The sequence below is a fragment of the Anabrus simplex genome, chromosome 5, assembly GCF_040414725.1.
Source record: "Anabrus simplex isolate iqAnaSimp1 chromosome 5, ASM4041472v1, whole genome shotgun sequence".
Lineage (NCBI taxonomy): Eukaryota > Metazoa > Arthropoda > Insecta > Orthoptera > Tettigoniidae > Anabrus > Anabrus simplex.
The window spans coordinates 279,680,717-279,696,413 of record NC_090269.1 but is presented as its reverse complement, the minus strand read 5'-3'; the positions used below and the strand labels follow the sequence as shown (position 1 = coordinate 279,696,413).

Below are 15,697 nucleotides of genomic sequence, written 5' to 3'. Positions count from 1 at the left end.
TAGTGATGGGCAAATCCTCAAAATCTGAACATTCTAGAAAACCACAAGGCGACCTTGCCTTGAGTTAGAAATTAAGAGTAGGACTCTAAGAGGAGTATGGCAGTAGAACTACCTTATTAACTCGCATATACAGATATATATATAATAGGATGTAACTCTGTGTGCCTTGTCACTGCGATTCATCCTATGCTTTCTTGCATGGTGTTGTGAAGGCTACTATGAGTTTGATCACATCCCCCGTGCTGACATGGCAGTGCATCATGCATTTTCAATCATTAAATGTTACTGATACGACCTTGTCAATAACACACAAAAGTAATCAGTAACACGGTATTGCAAACCGAATTAAATAAGTAATGTTGCCTGTATTGTTGAACTTACTGGACTAAATATTTTATTGGATACACTCAAAACATTTGAACTTATTTACAAACATACAAAAGCAAAGAAAGATTGAAACTGTACTCGGAGGCTCTTTATTAGTTTATATTCCATTTGTAATTTACCAAAACTGTAAGCCTTTCACTTGCAGAGGGGCTAGATTGTTTACATTTCAAACAGTTGGGAGAAAAAATACATTATTGTCCCCGTCAAATTTGGCAATTTTGAGTATTTCCAACAAGCTAATATTAAAAGTTTTATTGTTTGCCTGGAGCTGTAATTTGTCATTTGGGAAGCAGGCAGTGAGCTCCAAACCAGTTTTTTTCTTCATTCAGAGGGGCGATGCATTGATCCAGCCTCGACAAGGCCAAGGTAAATCACGTGACGAGTCCATGTGCTGTATTGCCACGTGCGAACGACTGACAGCCAGTTTCCAGAACAGTCAGAGCCAATTACAAGTGACCTAACAACCAATTACTGTCTTCATAGAGTACACGCCTCCCAAGCCAAGGATATAAAAAGCCTTGTTCCGAGTAAATCACTCTCTGCGCTGTTCTACTCTATGCTGTTCTATGCTGCTGCTCTTGGATGTTTGACTTTCTGCTGTGCGACGCTACATTACTCGACCACGTGGGAAAATAACTTTGCAGTATGAGCAGACGCCCGTTCTGCCACAATTTAGTGGAATAGTTAACTAACTCCTATGGAGTAAAATTCATCTTAAGAACTAAGTTAAGTGTGACTATCTAGGAGAATATTCAGAATTCTGCGTGTGTTTGTGCATATCTTAACGTTTGCCATCTCACTTACAGCTTACACGTCCGGAACGCAACAGAAGTCAACCTGAAGGTCGGTGTGCGTCAAGATGAATAATCCTTCGATAATCCATACCTCAACTTCATCGTGGGACGTCTACTGCCGTGTCTCCATGGATTTCTAAAATGTGAGGCGAATCTGGTCAAGTGAAGGTGACTGACCGGGGAAATGCTGGAATGATTGACTACTACCTGGGATCGAACCTCATCTAAAACTTGAGTACCATTTAACAATTTTATTTCTGTCTCATCTTTTGGAAAACTAGAGGTCTTTCTTCTTTAAATCGTAGATCTATTAGTTTTGCTGTAGTTAGAAACATTTCATTTTTCCATTTCTTGAGGTGTCGTGGTAGGCGAGTGTCATGTGTGTGAATGAAATTTGAACCTATTAGAGTAGATGTGTAGTTTGTCTTTGAATGATTTCCCATGCATATGAGCTAGGTATTTAAAAATCACTGACCACACGATAAACCTTATTTCTTTGTAATATTGGAATTAATCGGGCTTGAATTTACGTGTACATCTTGTGAGATAGGGTCGAACCTAGTGTCTTTTTAAGATCACTTATTTTCTCTAGAATCGAGTCATCTAATTTTACGATATTTCATGAGGATTGATAGATGTAATAATCACTTGAATAATAATAAAATTAACTAAAGATCGGGTATAAAGAGAATTAAACGCTCGTGAGCCATAAATTATCTTAGATTCCTTATATGTGATATTTAATGTGCTCTATTCATGAAGTGTCTGGAATATGGCAAATCCTGCGGGATATTTATTATGTAATTGAGTAATTTGATAAATTATTCTGATAATTGACTTGTTCTTGTGTCATTGGGAGCACAAGGGAACTTATTGTAAGTGGAGCACGTGTTGCGTGTGTATTTCACGGATAGGGAATAATAATAATGCGATCGAGGCTCACGAACGCGGTAGTTGCGACATGGAACCCATGTGATGGTAGTGATTACAGATTTTATCGGAATCTTCAATTATAATTCCAAAATTTAGATGAATCTCCATCGTTGTGAGAAGAATATTCCAACCTAAGTGATATCCTTAACTTCGATCACTAGTCACTATTGATAAAAGAGTAATCTCCGTGCACGAATTTATCTTCTTCTGAATGTTGACATGACCATGCTAAGAACTAAGAATAAACTTATAAGGACAGGATTCGATGTAAATAATGTACATAAAAATACGTGTTTCCCAGTATGAATGTGTGTGTGTAAATATGAGTATTTTTCTTTGTATCTCGATTGTTCCATTTGATTTATCTGGTCGTGTACTTGTGGCGACGCAGATTACGCTCATCGTTGTGCGCCACCTTGAGAAGTTATTTTTGAGCCCTTAAGGGAAAATTTAATAAGTAAGTCGAGGAAGACTAGGAAAGGATTTTTATTTTGTTGATTAGGGTGATTTAAAAGGAAAGATCATGTCGTTCTTTTCTCAAAGGCAAACGATTTGTAAAGTAAATCATCATTTAATTAGCACTCACGTGGATAACAAAATTTTCCAACAGATTTATATTTAAATTTTGTAACATTTTTTTAAAATTAATTTGAAATGTGAATGCCATGCAAATGTCAGAATTAAATGTTCACAAGCGGCATGGTTATCTTGAATTCTGGTGATAATGGGTCACAATAATTAATTGGAGAATAATTATTTAAAATGTAAATGATAATTGCCATGTGGATAATGCAGTGAGATACATTAATTAGAAACATGATCGTGTGATGGTAAAGAACATGTTATTCGAACAAGGCTAGAGAATAATAATAATAATAATCATAATAATAATAATAATAACAACAACAATTAATTAATTATGAAATTTTGAAATTAATTTTGATTTTTATTAAAGCTTATACTGGTGTAATTGACAAATGACATATACTTTAAATGTTAAAATTTATTAGAATTCAGCTTAAACCACGTGTTGAGACTACTGATAATTCATGAAACCTGTAACTACTTTCGTTATGCAACTATAAGCGAGACAGCTGTCTAATTGTTTTGTAAAACACTTTTGTTCAAGTTTTGAATTCTTTCAGCCAGATATTTAATTTTAAAAGGCAGCAGAGGCCTAATTTTCCTTTGATTTTCATTCCATAATAATAAGGCTGGATGTCAAGGAATACGTGTGTTTCTCAAACTGCGGAAGAAAAGAATATTATGAAAGTTCATTACAAATAAACTCACCAAGGATATTTCTTTTGTGATATGCTTATGTCAATAAATGTCAGAGTGTTGTTTTTTAAAATTTATTATCTTTGCCTGGTCATCAACCCGTTTCCCTTAAATGCCTCTAGAAACGATAGCCATGAACGAACGGTCCCCCTTGGGATCTCTCGCTCACTGGCTGGGCTTAGCTAGGCAATAATGGGGGCATTATAATCGTACAGTACCACGCCATTAAAAAATAACTGCTTTGAACATTTACTCAGAATCACAAGCAGTGTGGCTAGTTTCACTTTCATCTCGTCGATACCGGTCGGGAATGATACTGTTTTGCTTTTAAATATGACGTACGGAGGTAGATAATGACCATTGGCAGTAATAGGCAACATCACCGTACGTCATTTTTCTTTGCCAGCAGTTTTCATTAACCCACTTGCCATCCCTGCTCAGAAACAGTTAAGCCAGAATTTGGTCAACATTATCAATCTGCGAGGAGAGATATGAGTTCTACCACCTTAACCTGATCACATGCTCGCAAAATTCCGTAACTTTATCGGAGCAGTCGTTAGGCAGCGTTTGACACCAAGATTGTCTCCACCACAACTAACCCGCATAAATCAAGTAATGCACCAGTGACTTGCCTTGAATAAGTTTCCCGAAATATAATTGGATTGCGAAATTTTTCGTGCTTTTAGTTGTAACATTTCATGAGAAACACTGCAACCACTGTTCCACGTATCTCTCACCCATTCCAGTAATGCTTCCTCAACACTCGTAAACATGCCCTGTTTTGGGTCAGAAAATTCCTCTTGCTGCTTTCTCTAATTTCTCATTTGTTTTATGTGAACAGAAAACTCACAGCCCATTGCTCTGTTATTTTCTTCCACAAATTTCACCACTTCCAGATTGAATGAAGCCGTGTAACTGCTAACTTTCCCGATGACAAATATTTACTAACAACGACAACGAGTTCAGACAGTGCGCGGAAGTGGCCTTTTCAGTTTGTGACTGCAGACACGCATTCTTGTGCCAATCCCGCAAATTGGATGTGCATCTCTTAATCGGCGCAAAAAATATTCAGTCAAAAAATTATGGGTGTGGTTGATATGCGAGTAAATATGGTAGTTACAAGGAATTTATTAGTTGAATAGCTAGAATTCTAAGAAAGGATCATTTCTGAGCTGAAAGATGCAAATTTTGTTATTTAACTTCTGGATGGAACACCAGACAGTGGATCTGTGGAAGAACTAATTCTCTATGAATGATTTATAAGGAACCGAGTACATGGAAACACTAGAAAAGTAACTTGAAAAAATTTGGATTTCAGAATGGTTGTCTAGTTCAAATGTAGTTGGCATTGTAACAGATGGTGGTGCTTCTTCCCTGCTTGGTGCACACAATGGATTAATTCGAAATATTAGACAAAAGGTCAAACACGGGATTCAATTACATGTATTCAGTTCTGTAAAAGAATGGACTATATTGATGAACTTGTTTCAACAATGAACTTGATTCATTACTGAAGTCGATCTACAAATTCTACCAACAGTCTCCCAAGAAACTATAAGAACCGAGAAGAGAGTTCGAAAATTTCATTACTTGCACAGTATAAGATGGGTGACCAGCAAAGTTGGTCGTGTATCAGCTCTAGTGACTGACTGGAAATGCCATTTGTACTCTTGGAAAATTTAGTTAAAACAGCTCCAGTGGCAAGATATCTACTGAGAAAACCCAGCAATTTTCAATTTGTTCACATGCTGCTGTTTTTTTTTTTTGTTATTTTAGAAATCCTGAATCTCACCTATTTCAGTGGGAGGAGCTATGTCTCAGCACTACTTAAGTACACGTAAAAAGTACTATAGTATCACTTGAATTACTCAAAACTATCCCTGACCCAAATGAAGATAAATTTGAACAAAGAACTCCATTACTGGCATTTTCCAAGACATAACTGAAGGGAGATGGACCAGTTGCTAGTCCTGCTGTTGATTTGCAGAAAGAAAATCGATTAGTCATAGTGTAAAATAAATGAAGGATATAGTTTTTGTTCATGGAACTGTAGAGAAGTACACACACCTAATTTGATACCTCTGCATGGCCGACTGGAACTTATCTGGAAAATTATGGTGTTGATAACATCTCAATGTTGGCAAAATATTTCAAGGATTTACCAACATTATTTGAAAATGGTGGAAGTACATACAATGTGAGTGGTATGAGTTTGAAGTTTTTGGAAGGAGAAGATAATGGTTTGAGCTATTGGAGTGACAGATTTTGTATTCTGGGACAGCTACTATCAGATGAACCTTACACAAAATATTCAAATCATCATTAGAATCAAACATTTCGTGTGACTGATGATGTGTAATACGAATGTACTGTAGTAAATGAATTTGATCCTGCAAGGGCTATGGAACAGTGTATTTTTAGTAGCAAGACCACAAGGCACATCCATGGTCGTAAACCACCATGCAAGAATTAGGCCATTATTCTGTAAGATTATAAGTCTACGTTCAGTATCTTCTGAATTTTGTAAAACAAGCTGACAGTAGCATATACAGCTATAGTCCTACTATAGCTCTAATATTTTTGGGGAGTTTAAATGTGGAAATTAGAGAAAGTAAACCCAGGTCAACACTAAGTAGTGCAACTTATTTATGGGTATCAGATTGATGGGATTCTTGTTAGCTCCTAAACTGTCGGGCTGGCTCCACAATTCAGATAAAATATTCTGCACCCGTTCTAAAAGATTACGTTTACATGCCCTATTTTGACAATACAAGGACAACAGAAAATCAAACAAAACATCTCCAACATATGAACACAGCGGTTAATGGTAAAATGACCATTAATCAAATTCACTCTGATGTGATGTCATTATGTCTACCACATCCTGGCATCTAAATATCCAACACTCCGAAGACCGTAAAAGTAGTTAGTGGGCGTAAGCAAGATCAATCAAGTTCTATCATATTCATTTCTTCATTTCTTTCCCTGAAGGCAATGCCATCACCTACGTTCCTGACAAGCATACGTGACATTTGCAATCCAGAATTCACCATTACAGTTTTCTTTTTTCTATTTCAAAAGAAGTAAAATAAGTAATCATTAGCTGAAGCACTTTTTAACAAGGAAAATTTATTTCCTTACTCAGGAACATAATTTTACCTGTGCTCCTGAATCCAGCAAGAGCCTGGCAACTTCTACATGACCATCCATCGATGCCTCCATCAAAGCGGTGTGCATTTCATCTGTCTTGTGCTCCTGCAGAAAACAATTACAACCAATCACCTATACAATTAATATATATTATGTAGGCCTATGTGGACAAAAATGTGACTTCGATGTAGCTCGATGGGTGTAATTAAGCATACAGAACTTGTTTTTTAATATACTGGTTAAACCATATGAGGAAGAATTCTCAACTGTTTTAAGTTAATTATTGTACATTGAGAATGACTAGCTCAACATGCAACACAGAGAACCATTAAGAGTACCTGCATTACAGAGAATGTTGCTTTTAAGTACAATGGATTTTATCCCATTTCAGCATTAAGTGAGATGATTATTTGCCCCCCTATACCATAATACTAAAAGATATCAAGTTAACAATAATACAAAATGGTTTTACTAATGTAGTAAAAGTATTTCAAAAACAAACACTTTATACCAAGCCATTGAATAAGAGGAACATGAAAGCTGTGTGCGATCATTCAGAAAATGCCTGATAAAAGGGAGGTTCACTTTGGCAGGGAGCAATATGATGTGTGCAAAGGCCTAAATAACTATGTTCCAAAAATAAAATTAAACATTACAGAAAATAATTTTTCTTGGAATATTGGAATCATCCCTTTATACCACTGACTGCTGCAAAGGGTAAGTATTACAAGAAAGGACTAATGTAACTTTTATATCCACAACTTTATCATGAAGGTCGATGTTGCCAACTTGTCTAAAGAAACATTTCTTATCAAATAATTCTGCTATTACTCAAACTATTCTGCTACTTCCTGTAAGTTGATTGGAAATGTTGTTACTATTTTACATGAAATAATTACTTACCGTTAAACTCTGTAAAAAACAAAATAAGCAAATGTATTCACCGAATAACATAACATACATGGCAGACTTGCAGTCATTCTTCCGTATACCCTGCTCTTTTTGCCGCTCATTTAGTACAAGGAACAAAATTACAGTAATGACAGAACAGGACAACTTTTGTAATATTACAGGGAAAAGGACAAATAATATAGACTAGGCAGGGATGGTTCCAGATAGAGAGATAAATCACAGATAAAACCAAGAATCCTGCCCAATATCTTAGGTTATCTACAAGCAACAACAGTTACTATGCCAGAAGAATAAATAATCAGTATGGTAACTTAAAAAAAAAAAAATAACATAATTCAAACCTCCTTGTTTCCTTTCCTTTTCCTTGCTTTCCTTTGAACAAAAACTTTATTCAAACTAAAAGGTACATTTACTCTTGAGAACGTAAAGAAAAGAAGAGACAACAAGTGTACAAGTCTCTTTAGACAATTGAGTCTTTATATGGAATTCTGCTTTAACATTCTCTTACACAGCCTGCTCTCTGCTCCAAAACCCTGCTTCTGCAATGCACAACAGAATTCTGCTACAGTTGGCAATGCTTATTAGGGTTCTCAAAGCAACTTGCATATTTAACACATAGTTTTCTAAAAACCTCCCGAGATGCTCTTGGTAAAAATCTTCCTTACAACCAACTGTACATAACTTTTCTGGATACACACACTTGCTTGAAAGTACTATATTACTTAATATTCCGAGGGCTCTGTACGCAGACACTGCCACTAGGCTTATCTCTAAAATATTTATTATTAATAACGCCCGTTTTGAGACACGATTTAGAGCTATGGAATAAAACTTGTCACCAGATCAATAATAAATAAAGGAGGAACAGATGGTGACCACCTAACTACCTTATCCTCCTTATGATGGATAATATTGCATACTGTGTATTTACATGAAAAAGATGTAGTTTTGATGTTCTACATAAAACAGTTGGGCACACCAAAAATACCACTGCAATCTGCAGAATTTCTGGAAGTCTACAAGCCCAGGAAGGAGGAGAAAATCCTGCAATTCAGAATGACTACCGTTTGACAAAAAAAGAACAGTGTAAGGAGTTTAGAGTTCATGTGGTTACTTTAAAAACCAAGTGAACTTAACATATTTGAAACTGCAATAAAACTCAGCCTAACTTTAAGTATAAACGTTCGTATTTTTTTTTAATTTTCCAGTAAGCCTTTGAAATTGTGGAAGCATTGCATAAGCTACAACTACCTCAACAGTATGCACCAGGATTAATGCACTATGATTGTGGAAACTAGCAACTCAGATGTTTCTTAAATCAGTTCAAAAACCCTGGTTTTGACGACGTGATAAAAATTCTAAGTATGCATTTGGAAATGCACATTTTATTCAATTCGATATTGGAACCAGTTAAAAGTGACTGAAAGACACTGTTGGCAGGTTTGCATTATTAAGGTACCAATACAAACTTAGATTCAGTAGTTCTACTACACGAATGCTTTTCACATCCTTGGACGACACCACCTGTAACTTTCCTCTCCCAGCTTACGAGAGCATTTTATATTTTCGTAAAAAAATAACAGAATTAAACAAGCATTTAAAACTACAGTAAATGCTTTCAAAATGAACTTAAACTGTAAAGTAATAACTAGGCAAATTGCTTACGAGCCTGCGATATTTGTAGAATTCGTACATTTAAGCTAATGTGATTGGGAATGGATGTTTGAGAGTCCATACGCAACATATTACTGTAATATTTCTTTTATAATTTCTCAGGTTCTAAATGTTCACATTTTTTATTTCTGATAGGAAGGTCTGATCAATTTTCATGCAAGAATGATAAATTATTATTTTATTTAGAGGCAAGATACTTAGTTGAATATGATATTCAATGGATAAAAAAAGTACCTGATCTGCACCAGCCTCGAGAAGAAAGCGTACCATGTCCAGATGGCCTTTATAGCAAGCCAATGTAAGGGCAGACTCCTTGAATTCATTTGAATGGGTGTTAATACCAGCTCCATGTTCCAACAGGATCTACGATTAGAAGAAAGAACTATATACTTACAGACATAATCAGCATACCATTAAATGAAATGCAGAACTCTATGAACAAGGGTAACAACTATCACAAGTTGGTTTAGGGCAAAAGAAAGGAGATGAGAACAAACTTTAAAATATGAGAGGACAAAAGCAAAATCTACACCTTTGTACACACATTTATTTATATACGTGGGCTCTTCCTACATCTCAGAAACTAGATGTTCAAGATATACTTCAGTATTCAACAAAAACTCGAAGTCTGAAACTCAGTATGATTTCATTGATTCATATTAGTCAGCTAAAGCAAGAATATAGAAGCCTAACTTAGAATAATAACTACAATCTGAAATTTTTAAGAATGCCACATTAAAAAAAAAAAAGTGCAGGCATACTACTTCTAACATGCAAAAATGTCCACACTTCGAGATGATTTTACAGAAACTGACCTATTCACTCAAGAATCACAAAAATTAATTGTTCAGTAGTTTACACATTCCTCTTTTCTCTATCTTGTAGATTTCTATAACAAGAAATTCTGTAGCACTTGCGTAATGTAGGCTTGGAAAAATCAGGGATGGTATAGTACGACGACGTTAAGACCTTGCAAGCCAAGTAACATAAGCGCCAGCTCTGACAACTGGTGTGACAGAGAGGGCAGGGGAGTTATGAGAGAGTAGACGGCAAATGTGCTGATGCTATCTCTCTCCCTTCACTATGAACAACTTCGTTTTAGCACTTGTCATTACTTAACACAGAGATAATAGAATAAAATCATATTTCTGGAGAGCTGTCAGCGAAAATCTCACAGTCAACACAGTGGGACACCAGCGGACAAGAGCCGGAAGCACTGGCTATTTAGGCCTCAGTGTTGCCGAGCAATGCGTGGTGACAAACAAAGCACAGAGCTAGAGCATGTGAATGCTGGCTTAACAGAAACATCTTCCATGAAGGCTAGGTGAGCAATGGCCTATGGTCACTATTTGGCAACAATGGTCAATAATCACTTCAGACTCATCACGGAACACAGCCCTGTACAGATTAGAAAGCTGTTGGTCTTTCGTGAATAGGGAGAGAAAGGTGGGAGGAGTTATTCAAAGTTTGCATTTCTTGCAGGGTTTCATTAGAAGTTCCCAATCTCTAATCACTGAAGCACATCTGTAATAGAACCATTTAAATTAAGGAGTGTTCAAAACAGTAATATAAAACTGAACAGACTTTAATGTACAGTATATTTCTGCATGTATCAGGGAGGTGAAAATGAATAAAAACAGGTTTGGTGATATGAAGGATAACTAGCAATATGAATAATACTGGAAGTTTAAGGACGTTCAGATTAATATTATTGTATTGCTTGAGAAGTACATATACAAAATAAAGATTAATACTACGAAAAAAGGCTGAATGTTCGCATTTCTGCATGTCGTAACAGAATTTGTTCCAGCCTTCTGTCAGATTCTGCTGCAGTTTTTACTGCTCCTAGGTCTCTGAACCTATTCCATGGATCTATTTCAATGAATGGAATTCCATTAATACTGTCTTATATTTCTTACAGAAACTATATTCCTCAACAAGGAACTGTTCTAATAGTTTGTATTGCATGCGCAAGTTTGTTGACCTGTGCGCATCTACATGGCTATAGCTGTTCCCAGCCAAGCCAACTTTAACTTTCTCTTGCCAGTTGAAGCTTCAGTTCAAGCAAAGCAACTGTACGAGATGGATCTCGTGTCGCGGGGAGGTCGACATTGCGCCTCAACCAGCCTAGACTGTAACTTCATATCACATTTCATAAATTCTGGTATAATTACCTATCATCCGGTACTTGCATTTCCTTCCAAATACACCTTAGCAGCCTATATAACCAATGTAGAAGATAAGGTCCTGCTCCCTTTATCATTTCCATACATATTTCATCCATCCCTGCAACTTTTCCCGTTTTCATTTGTTTAACAGCTATTCCTACCTCTGCCATCGAAGTATCACTCTACATTTCTGGATCATCCTCATTTATGACTACACTCTCTTCCGCATCATTTCTCACATTCAAGAGATTACCGAGTCTTTCCCCTTATCTTTATCTCCTCTGGGTCTTATTACATTTCCAGTTTCTTCCTTCACTCGTTTTGTGTAGATTTTTCTTCTGCTATCTTTTATCAATCCATACAACATCCTTTTTCCACTATTTACATACTTTTCGCACTTTTGTGTGAACCTCTCCAAACAATCTTTCCTCATTTGCCACCTTTTTACACTTTTAACTTCCTGATAGTTAATTTTACTTCTTTCTTTCCTGTCTTCCATTCTTGCTATGCTTTTACTTTTGTTTAACAAACTCCTTCAATAATAATAATAATAATAATAATAATAATAATAATAATAATAATAATAATAATAATAATATTTGCTTTACGTCCCACTAACTATTTTCACGGTTTATGGAGACGAGGTGCCGGAATTCAGTCCTGCAGGGGTTTTTATATGCCAGTAAATCTACCGACGTGAGGCTGACATATTTGAGCACCTTCAAATACCAGACTGAGATAGGATCAAACCTGCCAAGTTGGGGTCAGAAAGCTAGCGCCTCAACAATCTGAGCCACTCAGCCCAGCACATCCTCCTTCACCTTTTCATTCCATCAAGTGTCTCCTTTTTCTTCACTCTTGCTGAAGTTCTGCCACAAATCTTCTCTGCACAGCTATTTTTTTTTTTTTTTAATTTGGTCCATTCTTCCTCTATATTTTCTATTTCTGATATAGGGATGTGCTGTTCTAATTTGTCCTGAAATTCCTTCGGAATATTTTAATCTTTTAATATCCATGCTTTTAATTTTTTTCTGACTCATTTCTTTTACTCTCACAATTTTACGTATTTTTAATGTTGCTACTCCCACTGTGTGGTCTCCATCAAACGCCTCAGCTTGTAGTGCTGTTACATCCATTAACAGTTTTCAACCAGAAAATAATCATTGTCTGTTTTTGTCCTTTCACCCCAGTCATATCTAGTGATCTTTCTACTATTCTTCTTTTTAAACCAAGTGTTGCCCACAATCAGTTTCTCTCACAAAAATTAATCGACTTTTCTCCCTCGCTGCTTTTTTTTTTCCCCCACCATAAGCAAAAAGCCTAATTAATTCTTCTTTCCGAATTCTGTCATTTCCAGCCTGCGCACTGAGGTCTCCCATGACTATCACTTCCACGTCTGTGATTACTTCCTCGAGTGTCTCCAAGAATTCCACTATATTTTCTTCCCACTTCGGGGTGCATAAACTTGGAAGACGTCTTTCATTCCTTCCATCCTTAATCGTACTGCGATTATTTTGTCACTAACAGTTTATCTATTCCACATTTTTTTCTAGAATTTTGTTAAAAATCACTCCTACTCCATTATTTGCCTCACCTCCTCCATTCCAGTACCTGGTATATCCTCTACTCATCTTCTTCACCCCCTTTCCCTACCACTTGACCTCACTCATTCTGATCATTGCAACATTCTCTTTCTCTATAAAATCAATGAATTCTTCTGACGTTCCTGTTAGGGTCATTAAATTAATTATTCCCACTCACATAATATTGGTTGCTGGTCACCCACATCTCGCAGATCCCCCGACACAAGAACTGCGAGTCACCTTTTGCAGGGTACGCTCTAACCTTTTCGGAGAATGATATTTGCTATTTTTAGGCTATTATGATGGGATTAATACTCCCAAAGGCATTTTAGAGCTACGGCCAGCAATTATTCAGGCCGCCCTTTACATGGGTAACAGACGCACGTGTAGTCGCCCCTAACATGGGAAACATGCTGCTGATGAATAGTGTACCCATAATAATCTCTGAGTACTGGACAGCCACTTAGTCAATTTCCACTGTTCCAAAGTCTATCTTCTCCACTGTAGATTCCATTAAGTTCTTCATTCGTAACCTTGAGCAGGGACCCTTACCAGATGATACACACCAGGTCAGTATGCTCTGGGACTCTCATAAGCACGGGCGCCACTTCCTGGGAAGGGCTACCTTTGTAGAGGGTCCCTACCTCCTACCTTTACAAACTCAGTAATACAAATGTTTATTATTTTATTACCTTATGGAGGATTCATAGTTTATAAGCTACTGTAATATTTATTTAAGATTTAACTGCACCATTATTAATTGTATGCACAGTTTATTTTCGGTCATCCACTTACAAATATTTTTAAATTCTAATTTCTTTAATGGAATGATTTTAAGTTATACCATGTGTCCTCATTTCATTTCATGCTAGAGTAATGCATTTCCTTGTAGTAGCTTGATATCTTTCCTTCACATATTACCTTGAGCTGGACTTGCAGTCACTTCCTGCTGTGCTATAACTGTGGTAAGTACCGCTTATGTAGGTGTACTGTGGCTCAGTATTTTTATGTACACATTATGGTGATCAGTCTATCTAGCGCATTCTTACATATAGAAAAGTAACTATCTGCTTACTGCGTTTTGATTTTAATAGCAATTGTGTAATTCAACTTATGCTGCTTTCCTTCACTACTCTTCCTGAACAAAAACAAAGAAGTAAAAAAATCACGAGAAATTTGGCAGGAAATCATGACATATTACGATACATAACTTATGGCAGAACATGTCCCTAATTCATTATTTATTTGCATACTTTATGCCCACACTGGAGCATGTAAATCAATCCATATACACTACAGTCTTCACAATATTAGTTGTAATGTTTTCTTAACTTCCTCTTCTCTTCCCAGAACTTTTTCATTTTTCCTGACCTGGCCGCCCTTTCTTCATCTGTAATGGTGTACTGTTTTCGTTTATTTTTAATTTTAGTCTTGTATCCCTACTTTTCAGAATACTCTTCTCTCTCTGCAATTTGTTTCATTGTTATATTCAGCTCTTCTAAATCATTCTGGACCTCAACAAACCAGTTGTTCTTGGTTTCCTAATTCATTATAATTCAATAACAACTGTATTCGGCCTACAAATGTGTGTATACATACAGTAGAACCTCGATTATACGTTTCCGGAAACTACGTTTTCCCGTATTATCCGTTCAAAATGCATGGTCCCGCAAGCATCCTAATTAAATCACGTTGTAAAAATTCCAATTATCCGTTCCTCGGAGAAACGATTTCCCAGATCAACCATCCAGAAATTTCAGTCCCATCAATGCTAAATCCTCGATCATTCGTTTTTCAAGAAATTGTATCTCACCAAAGGACGGCTCCGACATACTTACGGATCTTGGTGTTAATGTCTAGTCATTGCGCTAATTTGAGAAAGTACTGTAATGGAAAAGTGATCGGTGGTAAGCTTTCATAAGGGACCATCTTAGCATCGCATTCGGGTGGTATTGCTTAGAGATTCATGGAAACCCTCAAGCAGAGTGTGTCCACAACAATTGGAAGGAGACAGAGCGCAATTCGACAGCTCTACATGAAGGCAGAACAAGTTCCATCAAATGTTCGTAACTTCAAAGCGTCTACATTATGTCCATGGTTAGATGTTTACTTTTTACTTTTTTTGAGTGTATCACCGAACAGGTTTTCGGCATATCCCTCAGGACATTGAATAGTCACTGGGCTTTCTGACAGGAATCGAAACTGCCCCTTCTTAAGTAACACCAATTTAGTATTATCGTATACCAGTACGATCAAGACCAGAACAGATGTTGCACCTTACATACATAAAGCCATGGGAGGTTTTGGGATTGCCTATTACTGTTGTCCTAATATACGACTGGGAATTTCAAGTTTTTCTGTTAAAATGTTATAAAAACCACTGCCGCTTTATTTGTGCACGTTACATTCATAACTTTGTACAATTTCGCACTCGTACCGACTTGTACAGCGAGCGTGTTTTCCAGCTGAGCTCAAGGTCACAAATAATCGTAATTTCGGAAGTGCTAATTATATTTTTTCTCATTCCAATTTAATTGTGATTAGTGATGGGCAGAATTGAATGTAATGCATTCGAGAACTTGAAGATCGATACTTAGATTCGAAGGGTCTTGTTCGAAAACATATTCTCGAGTTCAATGTAACCTTTAATCGATGTAGGCCTAATTTACGTGGTACAAGATTTCCATAAACTGACTACGAACAGTATACCGGTACCAAATTACAATGGAAGATTTAAAAAAGGGATTTCGCCATAATGTTGGGCGCTTCGGTATCTAATGTGCTTTTATGTTATTAGATTACAAAATTAAAAACG

The 15,697-nt window shown here is 36.5% G+C and overlaps 1 protein-coding gene across 6 annotated transcripts in view; it reads right to left on the bottom strand.

The window, feature by feature from the left end:
* LOC136873986 (ankyrin repeat domain-containing protein 17) overlaps nucleotides 1–15,697 on the bottom strand; it is a 918,230-nt gene that overhangs the window by 593,480 nt on the left and 309,053 nt on the right. For all 6 annotated transcript variants that reach the window (XM_067147404.2, XM_067147402.2, XM_068227616.1 and 3 more), the window contains 2 exons: nucleotides 9,366–9,494; nucleotides 6,555–6,650 (listed from right to left, as the gene is read on the bottom strand). In XM_067147404.2, the coding sequence (XP_067003505.2) occupies nucleotides 6,555–6,650; nucleotides 9,366–9,494 (225 nt within the window). The remainder of the gene's footprint in view (nucleotides 1–6,554; nucleotides 6,651–9,365; nucleotides 9,495–15,697) is intronic.